Below are 20506 nucleotides of genomic sequence, written 5' to 3'. Positions count from 1 at the left end.
TTTTTCAAGTTCTATTTGTATTGATTAAGAGCAGAAACTAAACATTTCAAAAGACTCAAGTCTGAAACAGCTGGAAGACGTTTTCTGTCCTAAGCCTAGTTTTGGAACCTTTTCCAATTCCAAGACTGGGCAAAAGTCAGAAATCTGTTTCTTTCAAGCAAATTAATTTGGCTCTACCCTTGACATCTGAACTGCAAAATAAAACACAGAGTAAATGGACTTTTGTTACAAACAGCTGAGACCTAATACAGAGAGGAAAAACCAGCCACAGCTGTCTCCATTTTGAATACCAGCATTTTCTGACAAAAACACACACACACACATTCTGAAATAGCTTAAAAAAGTTAAAACCAATAGAAGCAAAAGGGTTTAATTAGAACAACAAAAGGTGAAGTATTAGGCAGCTGTGACTTTCGTCTACTGTTTTCTGGTAAAAGAACACAATTAATAGCCACTATCATACCCTGGTCACTGTGGGCTGATTTTTTCCTGTGTATTTCAAGAAACATCATTAGAAGACATTGAATTTTGTTGCTGAAGGAGCAACAGTGTGAGCAAAGAGATAAGAGCAGAGCCTGTTGGGATGTATTAATCCTAACTGCCAAACTAGGGATTCCCAAGATTATTTTGGGCAAGCCATTGTCATATCAAAGCTACAAATCTGGGCTAAATACCATCCACTGCATCACTGAAAATCAGACGCTGAAAAATGCTTAGTTGTGAAGTGCTTTAAGAAATATCATGAGTCCCTTGAGCTGCTCTCTAAGGGTAACCTCCAGCATCTGTAGGGACTTTCTTTTCTTTACCAGACTGATGTCCACTACATAATGCAGGTTGTAGACTTACAGCTCAAGTTTAACCCTATTATTCCAGGGCATTGATTCCATCTCAGTTCATATAATTATTTCCCCCAAATAAAATACTTTTTCCCATGGAGGCATAGGTAAAGTGATCTCAGAAAAGACAGCGTACTCACAATGAGTCAACATTTTACTGTTAAACACAGCAGAATGTGTTTGCCCACAGATCTGAAAAGAAAACTCTTCCAAAAGAACTTACTTTTCAGGCACTACCATTTTATTAAGAGGAAAATTAAGCTGAATACAAAATACTTTCTCACAAAGAGAGAAAGGTAAAAAAGATACAGCCAAAACGAGGCAACACTGATTACGGGTTACAATGAAAGTGCCAGTAATATCATACGTGCATGATGGGAAGCCCTGGTCCTTTCTGACTGAAACAGTGAAAAATTCACTTAACCGAGCAAATGGCAATTAGTGCAGCAGAAGAGCTAACACAGGTAGGAAAATCCTGGGTACAGCACAATAGCATCAGAAGAGAAAGGATATGCATCTGGGATCTCCCACGTACTGCTGTTGTAAAAGAAGTCTCCCAACTATCTACTTTCATCTGTTAGCTCTCCTATCACCTTTCAATGGCAAAGGGAAGAAGGTATCTTATTCTCTTAACAGATATAATAATGTAAGTTTTGACAGTAAGAACACAGGAAATTGCATTTCAAGTGTGTTCAGGGAAGATCCTACTTTGGCTGGAGGGTGGTGGTGGTGGTGGAAATAAATAAATAAATAAATAGATAAATACAGACTCATTCTTTCTCTTAGAAGTCAGAGGAAAGACTGCTAGAAATGTCCTCTGTTCAGCTAGCTACATTCTTCTTTGCCTGGGTAAGGTCCTTGCTAGGGCCACAAGCTCTTTTTATATGCCTTTCTTTCCCTGTCTATACTTTGCTCCCTGTACTGCATTCCCAAACTACTTCAAAACTTGTGTGACAAACAAAAATTGTCTATCCTGATCTATCTAATGATCATCAGAAGACATCTCACCTGGGATACTCAAGAGCAGCTTTGACAATTACTCCCCATGCTGCAGTATTTTGTGGAGGGTTTACCTTAAAACACAACTTAGTGCAATATCAAACAGCAAAACAAGTATCTACCCTTCCCCACACTAGGGAAACTCAGTGGGGAAGCACCTTCCAAAAGAAACACCTGAAGTTTAGTTAACATATCTTGAAATAAAAGTACTATACAAACAACAGTTCTGTACCACATACAGAACTCTTGCAGGTAATTCCACATGCCCTCAAGGCTATTCTCTCTCCTATTTACCTACACTATTACTATATGTTAAACAGAAAATGCGTGTTAATTTAAATCTCATCACAATTTTCAGAAATGTATGCATACCCACACCAATTTAAGATAAACATTGCTCGTGTTCTAGCAATCGAAATAAACCATCAAGCATAGTTAAAATTACCGCATAACAACAAGATAAATAATTATACAAAACAGAAGTAGAATTCAACCTCTGGATTCACAACTTCAATCTATTCACTGAGTTATTGGAAAAAGGCTTTGTTCTTCAGCATGTAACTACAGCAGAACTGAAAGTTACTGTTCTTATGAGCCATCTGTGTACTAGGACCCCAAATCACTGCTTACAGACAACATGCTGCCCAAAGAACCTGCTACTGTTGTTCAATGTTTCAGATATTTAAGGAAAAAAAAGAGGAAAAAAAAGGCATGACAAACAAGAAGGAAAGCAAAGCACAATGTTGCTCACAGTGCACTACCTACGGGCCAATGAACATTCAGAACAACCTATTTAGCTCAAACACTTCACAGCACGTTTGGTGGACAGAACTGTATGCGCCTCTGTCAGTGTACACACTGACAAAGGAATATACAATCACTCCAATTACCTTTTAATCATTCACAGCACGTGGACAAGTTCTGATAACTATTTTAACATCCCTTTATATTCTACTGTTAAGCTCAATAACTTCGTAATTAACCATGAAAACTGACACTTGACCATAGCATATTTCTTGTGACTCATTCTGGGCCCATCTGTTAAAAAGTATGACTCCTACTGCGCAGCTAGAGTTGGGCCAACAAGAGGTGCATTCTATCACTGGGGCAGAACAGCAAAATCCAGCCTGAATTATCAGTGTAACCTTCTGCTGTGTTGCCAGTACTTGCTATTAAGTTATGTATTGCCTGTCACATCAGGAGTTTGTAATCACTAAAGAAGTATGATAGAAACCAAGAAGAATTCAGACTTAAGAGAGGTTTAGTTTTACACTGGAGATTTGTCACAGATCTCTGGGTGAAGAGAATATATCTACTGGACATGTACAGTACCTGGTCGTGGTGAATTCAGTTCAGCAAACCTCTTTAGAATATTGCTAACCATCATTGGAGCAGCAACAGAAGAGTTCTGCTGCCTGGGAATGTCAGCCTGTTGCGTTGTACCCGAAGCCATATCATAAATAATTGGGACAATAATACTAACAGCTTCCTGTGGGACTGTTGTTTTCTGTGTTAGCTGGAGCTATGGGAAAAAACAAAAAGTGTGTTACATTGAATGACCGTGTACTTCAGTGCAACTTCTGATACAGTTAAACGCTCCCGGTCTACAGACAGCACACGCTTCCACCTCCTCAGTTTTCAGACATCAATTCTGCAGCAGAGGTGTCAATCAGGTGTAGACTATTTTCCTCTCAAAAGCACCCTACAGCGAGCATTGCCTCAGAGATGACACTAACACAGATTTGTTCCAAACATCTCATTCCTACTATACTTTCCCAGCACCACTAATGTGTATATCACTTAACCTAGGTGGCTAGTGCCTCAAAGGAGAACAAAACACCCAGAAGTTGAGCATTCGAAGACACCTGAAGCCCAGAGGGAACTGAACTTTATGTCTTGTCAACATCTCCCTAAGAACACAAAACATGAAGAGTTGCTCCGCTTTTATAGGAAGGAGAATAGGAATACTAACTGAACTCATTATAAGAGATGCATGCAAATCAAGGCTTCTAAACATCAGAACATTTTTAGCTATTACAGTTGTCAGATATAGCATGCTTATATTTTGCTACTAACCCGTGATGATTTCAAAGACATGCAGCCCACAAAATTTTGAAACAGATAGCTCTACTTACAAAAAACAACATTTTGGATTTCAGCACAACAGCAGGTGTTCCTGGAGGCGCAATTGGCGGTGCACTGGGAGGAATTGTTAAACAAAACTGCACATTCCATTTCAGCTGACTTGCCTGATCAGGGAACTGTTTAGAAAGAGCAGCACAGAGAAAGAACAGCAAAAGGTCTCACATCAGTGACATACGTGGCTACTAACTAGGGAAGCGTTAGAAAGTAGAATGTACTTCTCTAGCTAAACTTGCAGATCTTGCCAAGTTTAGCATAAATCAGAATAACTCTGAAAGAATTGAGCATAGGGTAAACAAGAATACAATCAGAAAGATTCCAGCCAGCCTACGCACATGCCTACTGTGCAGTAACGTGCCTGCAGTTTCTCAAAATCATCAAGAGAAATTTTGGGAGTTTCCAGGAGAGCTAGTAGTAAAATGAAAACTTCTTTATTAACACTAAATAACATATATATAAATTTAGAGTAATTTATATGTTTACAGATGAAGACACAGCACCTTTTTTTCTTAAAATATAACAACTGAAGTTGGGTGAACTAAATAGAATGGTTAACTTACCAGCTCAAGTTTCATGATGTGTACACAGTCCCTGAGGATATGCGTTGGAGCCCCTAGTAATTTTGTGAAGGCTATTAGGGTGTTTGCTTTAAAAGGTGGTCCTGCAACCTAAAGAAAGACACTGTTTAGTACTGCCTATTTAGATGATAGCTGTATCATTTAATATGGCGACCAGCATGCACAGCTGTTAATTTTATATTTTGCAGACCTCATATGTGCCAATGAAAGTCAGCAGTATCACTCAAAACACCACCAGAGATTAAAAAGCAATGCACAAAAATTTAAACAGTAATTATTTGATTATGTACCCTTGTTTCAAAGAACTTCTCCAAAACTTGTAACTCCTCCGACTTCCACTGTCCTGTATTTTCAGGTGTTACTTTCAGTTGCAAGGTCTGGTTGGTTTTGGGATTGAGAGCAACCCTGCACTTCAGTGCCTCCGTCTTAAACATAATTACACCTGGTTCATTGGAGTTTATTAGCTGTAGCTGCATAAAAAGAAGTATCACATTTAATCAATCATCCATTAAATAGCACGAATGCACACACACATTCACTCCCAAGACTGTAGTGATCAATATGCCCTCTTTCCAGAAAGAAACACGTGATATTTGTATACCGGTAAAATTGCCTTGAGAATGAAGCTTATGCAAGATTTTGCTTCTTGCTCTGTCACTGAATCAGTGCCAAAGTGAAGAGGCGCACATTGTCTGTCTCAAACCCTAAAGCAACATTCATGACTGAGTAGTTATTGTCAACTAGTAACTACTTTCTTGGGCACTCCTGCCAAGTAGTGGCATCCACAGTAACCCTGTGGCTGTTCTAGTTAAATCCCAACAGACAGGCTAAGCACACAGAAGCCATAGCATCTGAAAATCTGGTCATAGTCTTGCTATCATACCAGATATCAAACTTCACCTAACCAAACAAGCTTTCCACTTCTAATTTGCAGGGAAAGAAGCAGAACTAAATGCTTTTTCTAAATTTTGACACTTTAGATGGCAAGATTCAGAAGTATAGCGCAAGTCCAACAGCAAATACTTGTTACACTTGAAGCATTTCAGTTTGTGCCCGATTTGAAACACATGGAGTACAGAAGCATGAAAAAGAACAGCTGTGAAGTCATACTCAAGGGTCAATATTAAAACAACCTAAGCCATACCGTTTCCTGTTGTATGATCCTCTGAAGATGCCTCCTCATAATAACTGATCCAAGGAATCGCTCAAGAGGGGAGCAAAGATAGCTGCCAGCTAGTCCTGGCACAAGCCCAGGGGTAGGAGAGGGCAACAGCAGAATATTCAAGGCACTGTGGGTGAGGATTGTAGGTATGGATGCAGCCCAAGAGCGCTGAGGTAGTTTACGAGGTGGAGGCATGCTAGTTGGCATTGCTTGGGAACCTATTGATAGGGAAAAAGTACTTGCAGTAAGGAAGGATTTAAGCTGAAACATAAGATATGTGTTCACTTTATTTGTTGTCACTATACAAGCAATGAGTTCTCTGGGCCAAAGCTTAATCGTTCTTGTTTAAGAATTTGGCTGCCTAGTGATAGGCAACAGATAGACAAAATCAAAGAATTAGAGTTTCAACCCTCCACCCATGCAAAGTCTCAGTAACATTAAAATCCTACTCCCTTTTCCTCCTTCTGCAGCATGCTAGCAGATAGCAGGTTTGTACAACAAACTCAATGAGATGTAAAGATGGCTAAATCAGTCGTGCAAGAGCAGCATTACAATTCTATGATGTGAAAAGTTAATATTTGGGTAAGCAAATATGCCTGTCATTGCCTTCATTCCAAAGAATTTTCTCTTGGTCACAGCGCTCAATGGTTTAAGACTAATTTCTGCAATGCAACAAGAGGTATCAATCCTGCTGAAGTTTATGCTCTATGATTTAACTCGTTTTCCAATTCGTTATAGAAGATTGGAACTAGGACAGAATAAAGGCTTAATTTCCTTAGGTATTTTAATGCACAAGGGCAGTAAGGACTGTTAGGCTGACCCACAAAACTATCAAAAATAACAGAACTAGAAGCGTTAAACATGAGTGTTTCACAGTCGTAACACTGATAAAGAAGCCTACTTGTTCCAGCTCGTGGGGAATGAGAGGCATCTGGGACAGGTGAATGAAGGGAAGGGTTGGCTGGTGACATTCCAGGCATCCGTGCTGCTGGTGATGGACCAGAGACCTGGGGAGATCCTGGCCAGTTCCCTGCACGCTGACTGGGTGACATCATGGTGTATGGTGAGCTTGGGTCTATGGTACCTACAGATGTTACAAGACCATTATTATTTTTTTTTTAAAAAAACAACAAATAACAACAAAAACAACAAAAAAACCCCAAAACAAGGTTTTCTGATCTAGAAATCTAAAAAAGTCCTACCAAAATCTGTAAAGCATGAAAGTGTTTGCAAGCTTTTAGACTGCATTTTACAACCATATAAAAAACATAACAGTGGGGAGGTGGAAATCAAGATACAGATTGAAAGGTTTTCTGGTTGTATTAAAAAGTAAAATAAAATTGAACGTTAAGGCAAACTGGCATGCTCAACATGTAATGGGTTCTAAACTAAACAGAGCTCTTGCCTATAGACTTGAACTTCTACTGCTCCTTAACAAATGAAAGCCTCAGCTAGACTGTTCCTTATCAATTCAGTATCTTGCAGTTATCTCTGCAAAAGTATCTTTGGTTTTGTACTCTGCTATAAAGACTGATCAGAACAAGGTTCTTAAACAGTCTGTTGTGTATCTATCTCACTTTGTTCATCTTGACAGTTAAATTGGTGTGCTAAAATTACAATCTGAACTGTTTCATTTATTGTGATCTATGGAATGGTTTCCAATGCATTGTGATTACAACAAACAATTGTTTTGGCAGCTTTCCAAAAATTAATAAAGGAAACAATCAAAAGGCATGTTGCTCGCATATAGGTATGTCAAACCAGCAAGAGTTTGGCAATGTTTTCAAATTGCAAGTATTTGAATTTCTAACCTGTTCCAGTTATTTTTCCAGGAAATGTAAGCAGTGAAAACACCTTAATTAATCTAACAAGAGATAATGCTCATTAAAAGCTGCAGCCATTGTTCTGCTACAAGACCACGTGAAATTTCCCCACATTAGTAAGCAGGAAAGAGTGACTGATAGTCAATTTTTAAAATGTTAGGAACACCTCAACGTGCCATGCACCTACTTTTGAATACTGTTACGAATTAAACCCACATGTATGAAAACAACTACTTAAGCCAGTTAAAAACCATGAATTTTTCTCAATTAACTTAAGTCTGCTCCAAAAGACTTAATTTCAAGAAGCAAATGTGCTCTCCCTGCCACTATATATACACCTGCCAACAAAGAACTCACCATGTGGGCTGGCAAAGTTAGCTGTTTGTCCCATTGTGATTCCAAGAGAGGAAGGTGAAGGAGTTGGACCAAAGGATGCTGGTGATGGTGCTCTTAAAGCTCCGCTAGGTGAGCTTGCAGCATGCAAATTTCCTAATCAAAGACATCACATCATTCAACATACACATTTCCCATTTTTCTGTTACAATTTTTTCTATCAACTGCTAGCTATCTCCTTTTTAGGGAGACAGCACACAAGATTCATGAGAATTCGTTTTTGCACTCAAAGGCTTTATTTCATACACGCATGAGCGTTATATTTTCCAGATTGATTCACCACACAAAGGAAACTTTCCAACATATTTGGCTTGAAGAATGGCATTTCCCCCCTGCCCAGCCCTTCCCCAGATGTAAATATTTTCAGCTGTTGTGCTGTAACAGCTGGGAGCAGAAAGCAGAGCTTTGGTGATGAAAAGCTTTTCTGAAGAAGCAGGTATTTAAAATTAACAGGTTTTGATCTGAGCAAGTCGTAAGCCATAACAATGAAATGGTCCCAAATATTACAGAGCTAAAGGTAACAGTTTCACTGAATGCTTTTTTTTTAGCTTCAAAATATACTTTAAGACATGCACAGCAGGACTTTGCTTTGCTATTTTTCCACAATATAAGGTGCATTCTCTTGGCTAATTTGGAGTTAAACACAACTCAGAAAAAGCATGCATGCAAAGAACTGCATGTGTTATTTCCAGCACATGATTAGCACACAACTCTCAGCCATCTTACCTGGTGACTGTGTGTGCATCATAGACGGAGATGGTGTCACTGTGTTGTGATAGGAGGTGGGTGGTGAAGTAAGAGGATATGCTCCCGATGCTCCTGCCTGTTTTGCAAATGGCTGGAATTGTCAACACAGGACAATGAAAATTTTTTATCATTTTGTACTAAAACTAAAGTTAAGTATGCGCAGGAGAATACTAATGAGAGTTTGGTCCCTACCTATAAAATCTTATAGGTCCAGCAACATGGTAGTTTGATTCTCTGTATCACCTTGTTCAGTGCTTACTATTTTTTTCAGTGACTTTTTGCAGTTTCTCCTCAAGACCTAATACCTCTGCACTCATTCCTTTTTATCTGCCACCCTGTAACAGCAAAGCCTCCTGACTCTCCCTCCCACCTTTTATCTTAAACAGTTGGTTTCCCTCCCTCAGTCCTTCGCTTCTACGGCAGCAAGTCTCATGTGACCTTCCAAAGCTGCTATTCATATGCTATGGGCTGTTTACACTAGAATGAGAAATGGCAAAATAAATTAAGATGTTTTGCCCCAAGGGGAATTCCACAGCAAAGCAGTTTTATAGTCTCCTTTTCCATTTTTTCCTGCTAATCCTTTTAGAATGCAAGTTCTTAGAAACCTACAGTTGTGGAAGACAATAAACATTTCTTATTTTGCCTGGAGGGTACCTGTTGTTGTGGTTGCTGCGGTGGCTGCTGGGGTTGAAGCTGCGATATCAAGGAATCCATCATGTCTCCTCCAATAGGAGAAGGTGGGTTATCGTCTTCATTTACTGATCGCCTTCGCGCATCCTGATTGCTGTCAACAAACATGTTCAGAAATGTCTGTGGAAAAATCAGTTTTGTTAGCAATTTCCCCATTTAAATTGTATTACATAAATGAGCACAGTATTTGGTCAGCTTTAACACTATCTTTATCAGCTACAGCACATAAGAAACAGACAGGTCTCTAGAACTAACTACTAGTGGGCATTCATTATATACAGTATGAACAGTTTGCAAAATATATCAATTCATAAACAGAGCTTCTCAGTGGATATTTAAGCTTAATGCCCTTTTTCTTTTAAAAAGGGGTTTTGCATCATCACCAAACAAGAAATGTGGCTCATTAACATGAACTACCTCTAGTTAATTGAAATACCAACATTATTTTTTGTCTTAAAAATAAGGAAAGGTCTACACTTGGAAATAGCTGTTCCAGAACACTTCATTAGTATCAGAAACTACTGGCTGTTGTATCACAGCTACAACTGCCCTGTTTGGACAAGAATGCTCTTCACATCAGATCCATACTTCAAATTAGAAGCTCATTTATTTACAACATGCCAGAAAACACAGAAACAGTCACCTTTAATCCAGGCGCAGGGTAAAAACCTTCAACTATTTTGCTGTTGTCAAAGAGACTGTACGCCCCATCACGTATTGCTACAACACCACGACTCCGGCAGTAGATGTCAATGCAGTACATACTCCTAAAAGCCAGCCTGATATGTGTGGGTGACTGTGGCAGAATTGAGAAACACTGATAGGCAGTGTTGGTGCGTTGAGTCAGACCAAGCATGGGCACAGTTGGAAGTTTGTTGATGGCATTTAATGGAGCCTGAGTGTCAAACAAAACCTGAGAGAGAACAGATATTGAGAGATCAGGTTGCTTACCTTTAAGTAAAGGTCAAGGAAAATGGGGCATAGGGGGGATACAATCTTCACCAAGCCACCTTCTGCCAGTGAGATCCGTAAACAATCATAACACACACATCTAATTTTGAAGAGCACAGTTTAATCAGAATTCAGCTCTTAAATATCTTGCACTTTTCTTGAGAGAAGTTTTTAAAATGTTACCTGTAACAACAGTACCACATTTGGTGTTTTATTAAACATCTCCTGGAGCTGGTGCAGAATTGTGTTGTGACAGTTACTGCAACCCGAGTTTGGGCCAACAGTTCCCAGTGAAATGTGGAACTTCTGGAGTATGGAGTTCCACTGAATGCTGATCTGCAATGTCAAGAACATAAAATGGCCTTGGAAACTAGAACAACTATGAGGTTATAACAAGAAAGGTGGTCTGCTTTAATTTTCCCCCCCATTTTTCATCAAACCTCAACAGATTCCTAACTCACCTTCCTCAAAGGTTGCTGAGGCTGGGGGGAGGGGGAAGTGCTGTTAGCTTTAACATCCATTTAGCTAGCTGGATTGTTGGCAAGCACAAAACCGGACAATTATTTTAACAAGTTGATCAAAAAGAAAAAAACCCCTTTTCTGTCAAAGGTGAGACAGAGAAAATTAAACTCGAGAGATTCATGCTGCAGAGAACTGATTAATGAGTTGTTGGAGGTGGGCTGCTTTTCTCAGTCATATCACACAAAACCAAGAACTGGACATGCTAATATGTAAGGAAGTGACATGCAAAATCCACACTGCTACTCTTGCTACTTATTAACTGTCCCAATAACATGCACGTAGAAATACTCTTAAAAATTCAGCTTAGAACATGAACACAAAAACCTTCCAGGAAGCAAATTTCAAGTGCATCAGCTACTTTGCATCAGTTGTGTGCAAAAATATATTCTTAGTCTGTAGTAAGGGTGCACTTACTCCCTCCCTTACCTTGCATTTAAGGCAAGGTTATAAGCAAGTACACAGTCAGTAATCGAAGTAATTAATAAGGTGTAAATTCAAATACTACAGAGTAAGCTAGAGTCTCAAACAAGGAAACAGCACTGCTGCAAAATAATTAAGGACTGCCTTATTTGAAAGCACAGTACTACATTTAAAATTTTGTTAGAGTCCTTTTTTCTAAGGCAGAATTAGGCACTCAGCTTACATATATCCACCTACCTCAGTACAGCAGTGACCAGTAGTAACACCACAAGTTTGTCAGAAAAAGGCTGCCACACCAACTTTCATCAATCAGGAGCATATAACTGCTCTTCCCAAAATTTAAAGCATTGTACACAAATTCTCAAAAATTCTGAACATCTAGTAATCTAGCAAATTTGCAAACTGGCACCCTCTATTCCTGTCTTTTCTACATGCCTCAGTATTAATTCCACAATAATGTAATACAATGAAATATTTTGTACCACAATTTTGAGAACTCTAAGCCTACCCATTCTGTTTTCAAACATACATTTTAAGTGCACTTAGGAGTTACTTACTGAGCTCCCCTTGGTAGTTCCATAACAAAGGATAAGTTTTCGGTAATTGTAGATACGAACTTCTGAAAAAACGTTTAAGTGGTTGGGTATGTCTTTGAAGAGAGGAGGGAAAAGACTTAGAGTGAGAAAACCATAGTAAACTGTAAACACATCATTTTAATGAAAAGGAGGTGATTTCTGTACCTGGTAAGGATCGTGCAAACTCCAGGACACATTCGTACAGCCGAGCGATACTGTTCCAGTCATTAAGGAACATCTCAACAACTTTGCGACCTCCAACTGGTTCAGATAACTGGTTTTCATACGTCAGGTAAACATGACGGGTTGGTCCTGCAGTGTTAGGAGATGGTAAATACTGATTAAACTAGTGGTTCCTAAACTGTGCTTTATAGACTGTAAGTGAACTGTAGCAAGTGACCAGGAAGTGTATTTAAATAATAAAAATGCATCAACTCAGTCAAAATTTTGATTCAGGTACCTTGTGATTTATTAGAAATCTGAAGAGCTGACAGTTGTCCAATAACACCAAAACATTAGAACTATTGGAACAGACAATGTAAGCAAAGAAGCAAAATGTACCAGTCTTCCTAAATAAAAATTTACCTTGCTCCCTGGATGAAGTGCTATTAAGCGGACAGTTTGCAAACACCAGCTCAGCCACCCATGTGCGATTATTTCTACCTTGTAATCGGAAAGTGCAGTCAAGAAGAGATCGGTCCAGAGCCTTCTGCGTTTCCTCATTTACACCTTTACAGGGAGGAATTCTATTCATGATAAAAAAGACCTCAATTATACACAGTTGAGTTGCAAAACTAAAAATACTACGTTCTAACATTTCCTGAAGAACTTCCAAGTCTGGACGCGAAAAAATGAATAAATCAACAGCAAAGACAGCTGGACTGTAGTAAGTGTTACAAAAGCACTCTGCGTTAAGAGCAATTTTTATATGGATTCAACACCTGCAAATTACAGACTGTTAAGGGATCTGTTGAATTGCCCTCATCTCCTAGTGAACTAAGAGCACACTGATATAAAGCTTTTATACAGAGAAACAAGCCAAAAAAGATGAAAATAAGTTCTGTGGCAACCTGAATTCACGCATCAGTTTGCCTTCTAGAACAAGCTCACTCTAAATGCAATGAACAACCTGGCAGTTATCTTTGTGCCCACTAATTTATTCATATCCCAATGTGAGAATTGAGCTCAGGAGACAGACTAAATAAAGCTTAAGTAAAAACATGTCAAACTTTTTAAAATCCCTTGAGAGTCTGTCCAGAAATTTCATGTATCACCCTCACCTTCAGCTCACAAGTTCTCAGTACTTCTCTGCTCATATGCAAAGTTAAAATGGTAGGGTCTTTAGATGCATTTAGAGACTGATGCCTTCATATCACTATACATTTCTGCAGCATTAAAGAAGTTAAGAAGCTTTTACTGTAGAAGGCATCTTTGGGGTTTGGTTTTTTTATGTTTTAGACTAATATAATCTGTTTTACTTTATAACACAATCTAAAGTTTAACTGGTGAGGCTTGAAGTAGGCTCCAAGAAGTGAGAAAAACTGGCTGGACTGCCAGGTAGAAGGCACTGTGGTCAATGGTTACAGGTCCAATTAGTGGCTGGCTGTGGTGGGCATTCTTTAGGGTTAACACAGAGGCCAATACTATTTAACAATTTCAATAACCTATGTGATGCAAAGGAATAGCAAGTTTGCAGATGGCACCAAACTGAAGGGAGCACTTAACATGCTGGAGGACAGGGCTGCCATTCAGAGAGACCTCAGATAGCTGGAGGACTGAGTTAACAGGAACCTCACAAAGTTCAACGAAAACAGATGCAATATCCTGCATTTGGGCCTAAATAACCTCAAGCAACAGCACAGAGTGGACACCGACTGGCTGGGTAGCAACTCTGCAGAAAAAGAACTTGGGGGGGCTGGGATACAGACTGAACAGGAGTCAGCAGCATGCCCTTGCAGCAAGGACAGACCACTGTATCCTGGGCTGTATTAGCCAGGCAATCAAGTGACTACAAGTGACTACTCCCCTCTAGTCAGCACTTGAGATCACTGTGCCCAGGGAGGGCACAAAAACCCTTGGAGATTGGAAAATACAGCTGATCAGAAGATCGGCTTTGAGCAGATTGGACCAGATGACCTCCACAGAGTCCCTTCATGCTTAAATTACCATACAATTCTCAGATGTTTCCCCTACAAGATTTTTACCATGCAATCGTCTTTTCTGGGATTCCTTAAATTTTCCTCTGCAGTATCGCATACTGGTAATTGTCAAATAACATATGGAGTATGTAGGCCTCTGATCTGATCTAAAATTGCAATTACATGTTCATGAATCATCACCATATCTTCCTTAGCACTGCCTGGATTTTAGGACTGAGGACTGTCAAGACTGTTTTCAGAGCTCCCCCATTTAGGCTAATGAAGAAAACAAATTATAGTTGGCTCTGTGTCTACTCTTACTTTCCTCTTTCTCCAGCACTGCTTTACACAAGAGTGCAAGACACACAGTAATGAAAAAAAAACAAAACAAAAGACCCAAACCAAAAATCCCCGCCCCCCAACATTTTTAGTGTTACTCTCCAAACAATCCTTTTTGTCTCTCAAGTGTATGTACAGTAATAAAATGAAACACAGGAGCATATCCTCTTACTTTAATAAACGTATTGCATGGCTGAAGCCATCTCCTTCTACTTGTACCCCTTGGTGAGGAATGTCCATATTAGATAACTAGAAATGAATAGGGAAATGTTATCCTAAGCAAAAAGTCAAGCAAAATAACTGTAACTTTTTCAAGGATTCCCGCCCCCCCGCCCCGCCGTAAGGGTGACAGATGTTTCACATCCTCAGGCATTGGAAAGCCAAAAACCAGTCTGTGCAAATCTGGTATAAAGTTGTCTTCCATCCCCTCCCACAAGTGTCTTTCATCCTCTCATTTTCCCTTCTCCCTCAACTTTTCAAGCTTTTTGCAGTGCTTGGTATTAGAGAACCAGCTCTAACTAGACTAGAGCAACCCAGTGTGAAACATCAGTCACCCGAGCTCAGGTGGCTGGGGAACTCCAAAGGGAACACATGACCACAAGTTTGTGGAATAGTCCATCTAGAGAAGAGAATCAGTAGTAGTGGAGGGTAAGAAGGAAACAAAGTATTTTTTAATACATACCTCCATGCGAAGCCCTATAAAGGGCATATTTGTATCACACATGGCTACAATATGAGCTAGCACTTTATTGAAGGCACACATTTCTCCCGAACGTTTTGGTTTCTTAGGTTCTATGGAACATGGATCACCAGATAACTAGAATTAAAATAAAGACAAATGTACTCGCACATTTGGAGTAAACATTTTGAAAAGATGTCAGAGAATAATCTAATTCATCCAAGTTTTAAATGAATCACACCCTGAGCACAAACTCCTGAAAGGATCTGGTTTACTTCAGGACTGAAGCAATTAAGTTAAAGTAATTTTATAATCACCCCCTTCCTTAAAACAGTATTTACATATCACTAAGTAATGCCAGCCTGACCCCAAGAAGTAATTCTTATCAGTCCCTGCAAGTCTTTAAAAGACTACACCTACATGGCACAAAGCATATCACGCACATACCAGTGCTCTGCATATACAAGCTATTCTAGGTACCTTGGCACAGTGCTCTGCCTTGGCTCTTTAGAACAGCTGAGAAGGCCTGGCGTGAATTAAAGGACAACTGTTGCAAAATAGTTTCCCAACATCTCCCTAGGGAAGCAGTCCAGAGAACCAAGCCGCAATACAAGTAAGATGCCAGCCATAAAAACTTCTGAAACAACGCTGCTAAAGCTGGTATTGATGCTCAGAACACGTGTTTCGCTTTCATGCTCTATAACTAGTCCAATGCCTTTTGAAGCACATACCTTACGCTTGACACCACTTTTCACTTGTTTCCCACTTTTTGTGTCTAGTACCAATTCTTCAATGTTTGGTTTGAACTGCTGTAGTAAAAGGGCAGTAGCAGGACTGTCATCTCCTTCAGCATAGCTCACAGAGAGAAAATGGTACTTGTACTCTAGTTCTGTGGGGTTGCCAGGAACATCAAACATCTCTACAACCTATATTTAAACAAAACAACAAATTGAGAAGACCCTCAAGCTAGGAATACGTCTACATCAGTTCCTATCCTCTCCCCCTCAAAGAAAAGAGACTAGTCTTTTTCAAGATATTAATACTGTGGCTAGGAAAGGGATCCAAGAAGAGAAGATGAAACTTTCAGGAAACATAAAGAAAATGGGAAGGTTGCTAAGTAATAAACCTTTATGTCCCCTCCTCTCTATAAGCCTGACTGCTTAACAAACCCACTGAATGAGAGAGAGCAGGGAGAGGGGAGAGTTGAGGATTACATCAATCACTTGGTTCCTAACGTTAGAGTTAACGAACTGTCTAGTATATCCGTGACTAGGAGCAAAAGATAGAAGGAAGCATTTTTCAGTTACTTACAATGTAGTACTGTGGAAGGCGAGTGAGTTTGATAAACAATTTGTGTTTGGAAAGGTTTCCCACTGGATGGCTAGCATAATTAGCTAGTTGAAGAGTTTCACTGCTCACTGTAGGCAGGTGTTTTATAGACTGTTTGCAACGTTGCTGTCCAAGCCAGAACCTTGCATTGAAATAAAGTTATTAGCACCCTGAGACTGTTTTACATAATTCTAGTATACTGCTCTTTAGAGCATTAGTGTCACATTGTCAGCCATATTCTAAGTCAACATCTATCATTGCTGCACAAGTTACATACAGAAAATCACACAGAAAATTTCATGAGTATATATATTTCCTTATTACTATCTTTACATATTGTCTTCAGCTTGAGTAACAGACAGCTGTTAATTTAAGAAAAGCCCTGAAATTACTCACTGAAGGAATACATACATTTTTATACACCACAATATGAAATTACAATATAAAAAAAGGGGCAAATTAAAAAACATGCAGATTACAGTTATTTTACAATTTGGAATCTTGAATTATTTTTTGGTAGAGAAAATAAAATATTTGTTCCCATATGCTGGTAAGCAATACAGTAAAAAAACTCACCAAAGCTGGACGTCACTCTGGATTATGTTATAAACAAACTCATTCACCTGAATAAGTTTGGACATGAAGAACCACATGCAAGACACCAAATTTATTCTAATGTTTGGAATTAAACTTTGCGCTACTCCAATGGATTTGGCTATAGTGACAAGGCCAGAAAGCCTAGCTAGGCTTGAAAGGAGCTCAGAAATGTGTGGCTTGGTTTTTCAGTCAAACTTCCACTGAAAACAGCAGTGGAAAGTGTGGGTGCTCAGCATCTCTCCATCACGACACACCACATTTAATCTCGTAGATACATGTTAGATATAGCTGTCCGGAAAGACATTTTGTGGGACTGCCTAGCTTCCTCAAAAACTGCAGCACTACCCAAGCCATTATCTTGAGCATATTATTTATAACAAAGGGAGGTTGATTAGTTTCTCCAGGGTGTCAGTGCTTCATGCGTCATCATGCTTCTTTTAGAAGCAAAATTCCTCAAATAGAGGTTTCACCCTGCAATTAACTCAGAGTACTGGGAATTTCCAAAATGACCGAGCAGGTGGAACTTGGTTTTCATACAGATGCAAACTGTATTTGTATTATTTGCTACAACCTCTTACAGGAGCCAAATGTGTCTTGTGCTTAAATCTCAGGGCTTTATGGAAGGAAGATTAGAGGTTTAAACCAGCAAGGGCTGAAGTGTTAGAAGATAAACAGATATTATTTAAATCATCCTCGGCCACTTCCTGGTTTTTCCCCTGCATTGTGAGAAGGGAGATCATTCTTGCTGAGAAACAAGCAGAGTTCAGCTGTAGAAATAGAGTGGAATAAAGGAGATAGAAAATTAACATGAACACAAAATGAGATCCTCAGGAAGCAAGTGGTCTGCTACTGACTTGAAGTGAAAAGACTTCATGCAGAGTGTGCGCATAGGAATGCATGAGGCTACGTTTAAGGGGGCAGACTAAAGGAAGACTATGGAATCAACTCCAAGCAAAAGCAGAATTTCCTCCACCCATTTAAAGGACATAGCAAATACTCAAGGTTGCTTAGAACAGTGAGAAAGTATATCCCCTATTGTGGTAAAACACAAAGCCATGCAAGTTCCATCATCCAAAATACAAATAAGGCGATTCATTCTATACAAACTAAGTGAATCATTCAAGTCACTTACTTGAGCTGCTGGAGCCAAGGAATGATACGCTTCATATCATCGTTAACAGACTTCTCTATGTCATCAAGTGTCAGTTGATCTGCAGGAACATTAGGCGAGTGAATGGTCTTAACATCTGCTCTTCAAACAAAATTTTGACCTTTTAATGAAAGTGTCTCATGTAATTTAACAAACAATTAATCACAGAATCATAGAACAGCCAGGTTGGAAGGGACCTTGAAAGATCATCTGGTCCAAGCTTTTGTGAGAAAGCGAGGCTATATGAGATTATCTAACACCCTGTCCTGGTTTCAGCTGGGACAGAGTTAATTGTCTTCCTAGTAGCTGGTATAGTGGTATGGACACCCTGTCCAACTGCATCTTGAAAACCTCCAGTGATAGGGACTCAATCATGTCTCTGGGGAAGTTGTTCCAGCAATTGATTGTTTTTATTCTAAAAAATTTCTTTCTTATATTGAGATGAAACCTCTCCTGCTGCAACTTGTAATTGTTGCCCCTTGTCTTCTCCACGTGGCTTATTATGAAGAGAGAGATTAAAGATACGCAACAAATGACCCATAATACTTGTAAAACCATAGCAGTATGTTATTAGGCAAACAAACTAAAAGAACTCACTTTCCTTCTTTTCTTAAGTAATCTGAAACCTGAAGTGAAGACCTGAACAGTAACTCAACATGTATAAGGTCACATAATACAATTCTTGATCAGGTCCATATGAAACGACCACATCTGTTAACAGCACAACCCAGGAATTGGGAGTCATAAAGAATATGCATTGCAATGACGCCTAACTATTTAGTCTGTTGTCCTCTTAAAATATACCTAACCGAACTGTGACTTTTAAGCACAAAGGTCCATTTCTCCATTTGTCAAACTCAAATACCTAGATGATGATCCAAGCGTGGTGTTCACTTGCATTACCCTTACTTACTTACAGAACTTTGCAGAATTGCCAGAATTGTTCACACAAAATTACCTCATAATGCAGGATTCTTGCAAGATATTAAATACAGCCTGGTCTTGCACCTACTTACCAACACCATACAGCATCAGTTGAAACATTCCAGAGTGGAGATCAACAAATACATGCAGGCACTCTGATCGACCACATGGTTCCAAAATTGGAATTACAAGAGTTGGAAGAGCCGTCTCAATGAATGCTAAACAAAAATTGATGTTAATAATTTGAAACAAATTTCAAGCCCATTATATTAAAACTTAGCCCATTATAATCACAAAACCTGTTTGTTTTTATAGAAGCAATCTTCACTTGCACATTATTATACTATTAACAAAGAGGGAACTGAATGTAAGAATTTCTCTGTGAAAATAGTGCTAGTAACAAACCAATGAGAAAAGACAGACCAAATCTGAAGGAGATTATTAATCCTTATCTTTTAACTCACCGCTTCATGATGACAACCTCAATTCAAATCCCAATAGTTTCAACAACAGTTTAAGCAAAGTCTCATCCAAAGCTAGCTCAAGACAGTGAAGGATTTGCTTTCAATTCTGAACATGTATTAGTTTTACAGTAGACAACTTTTAACCATTCAACCTAGACTATAATGCTCTACCGGCTTCATCTATTACACTGCATGTAGAAGTATGAGTATTTTAAAATTAACAATACAGAATAATTTAAAGTTAAGTCTTGTTAATTCTGAACACACCTCCCTTTGTTTTTTCATATTTTTTATGTAAATTAATGAAAACAAGAAACACCAAGAAGAAAGGAAACCATTTCTAGGCACAAATAGAAATTAACTTTAAACAAACTTCAGTAGAAAACACATACAATTGTCATTAACATTGTAGCTCTTAAGAATGGCTTTCAGCTCCTGGAGTTTTTGATGAGATCTTGCATGGACACTGTCTATTAGGAGTTTTTCTATTGATAGGTGGTCAATCTGTAAAAAAGGAGTGTACCTGAGCAAGTTCAAATTTGATTTGTAGACTTTATGCATTAGCACAGTGGAACAAAGCTATTTAATAAAACAATGACTTCAGAAAGAATTTGCTTAGAACTGCAGTGAACAAAATGAACTATCAACTTGAGTATTTGGATCACTATAAAATACAACAAATTAACATATGATGCTGTCTGTGCAGCAGGCAGTAGGAGGGTTTTTGACAGAAGACTAGAAAATGTAAAAGAAGAGAAGTTTCACAAAGTATGCTGTTACCACTCCCCCTGTGCAGACCTACTTGTTCTGGATCAAGGCTAGAGTATTTTCCAGCTTAGCATGCATCCGTTTATAACTAGCTTAAGCTAAGGAAAAAAACCCCACAAAACACCACTCTATTAGAATATCGTTGCCTCTACACAAACACATACATAGCTGTAGCACGGAATGTAACACGCTAGTTTTAGTCCTGCAAACGGGGTAACAACACAGTGAAGATGCAGTGGCAAACACTGAATATGAGCAACCCTTCTGAAACTAGGAGTAT

At 39.0% G+C, this 20506-nt stretch overlaps 1 protein-coding gene across 1 annotated transcript in view; it reads right to left on the bottom strand.

Annotated features, from left to right (window-relative positions):
* MED14 (mediator complex subunit 14) overlaps window positions 1-20506 on the bottom strand; it is a 36733-nt gene that overhangs the window by 605 nt on the left and 15622 nt on the right. Inside the window, exons 10-30 of the mRNA XM_049834771.1 lie at window positions 19851-19962; window positions 19087-19212; window positions 18053-18131; window positions 16306-16465; window positions 15726-15920; window positions 14998-15132; window positions 14488-14564; window positions 12424-12584; window positions 12004-12150; window positions 11821-11912; window positions 10505-10657; window positions 10014-10283; window positions 9335-9490; window positions 8660-8771; window positions 7898-8029; window positions 6619-6801; window positions 5700-5935; window positions 4846-5025; window positions 4538-4645; window positions 3971-4096; window positions 3168-3357 (exon numbers count right to left, since the gene is read on the bottom strand). Coding sequence (XP_049690728.1) covers window positions 3168-3357; window positions 3971-4096; window positions 4538-4645; window positions 4846-5025; window positions 5700-5935; window positions 6619-6801; window positions 7898-8029; window positions 8660-8771; window positions 9335-9490; window positions 10014-10283; window positions 10505-10657; window positions 11821-11912; window positions 12004-12150; window positions 12424-12584; window positions 14488-14564; window positions 14998-15132; window positions 15726-15920; window positions 16306-16465; window positions 18053-18131; window positions 19087-19212; window positions 19851-19962 — 3130 coding nt within the window. The remainder of the gene's footprint in view (window positions 1-3167; window positions 3358-3970; window positions 4097-4537; window positions 4646-4845; window positions 5026-5699; window positions 5936-6618; window positions 6802-7897; window positions 8030-8659; window positions 8772-9334; window positions 9491-10013; window positions 10284-10504; window positions 10658-11820; window positions 11913-12003; window positions 12151-12423; window positions 12585-14487; window positions 14565-14997; window positions 15133-15725; window positions 15921-16305; window positions 16466-18052; window positions 18132-19086; window positions 19213-19850; window positions 19963-20506) is intronic.

This window comes from Accipiter gentilis, chromosome 32 (genome assembly GCF_929443795.1).
Source record: "Accipiter gentilis chromosome 32, bAccGen1.1, whole genome shotgun sequence".
NCBI classification, from domain to species: Eukaryota; Metazoa; Chordata; class Aves; order Accipitriformes; family Accipitridae; genus Astur; species Astur gentilis.
Note: the sequence above shows the minus strand (reverse complement) of the source record. Positions and strands in the feature narration are given on the sequence as shown.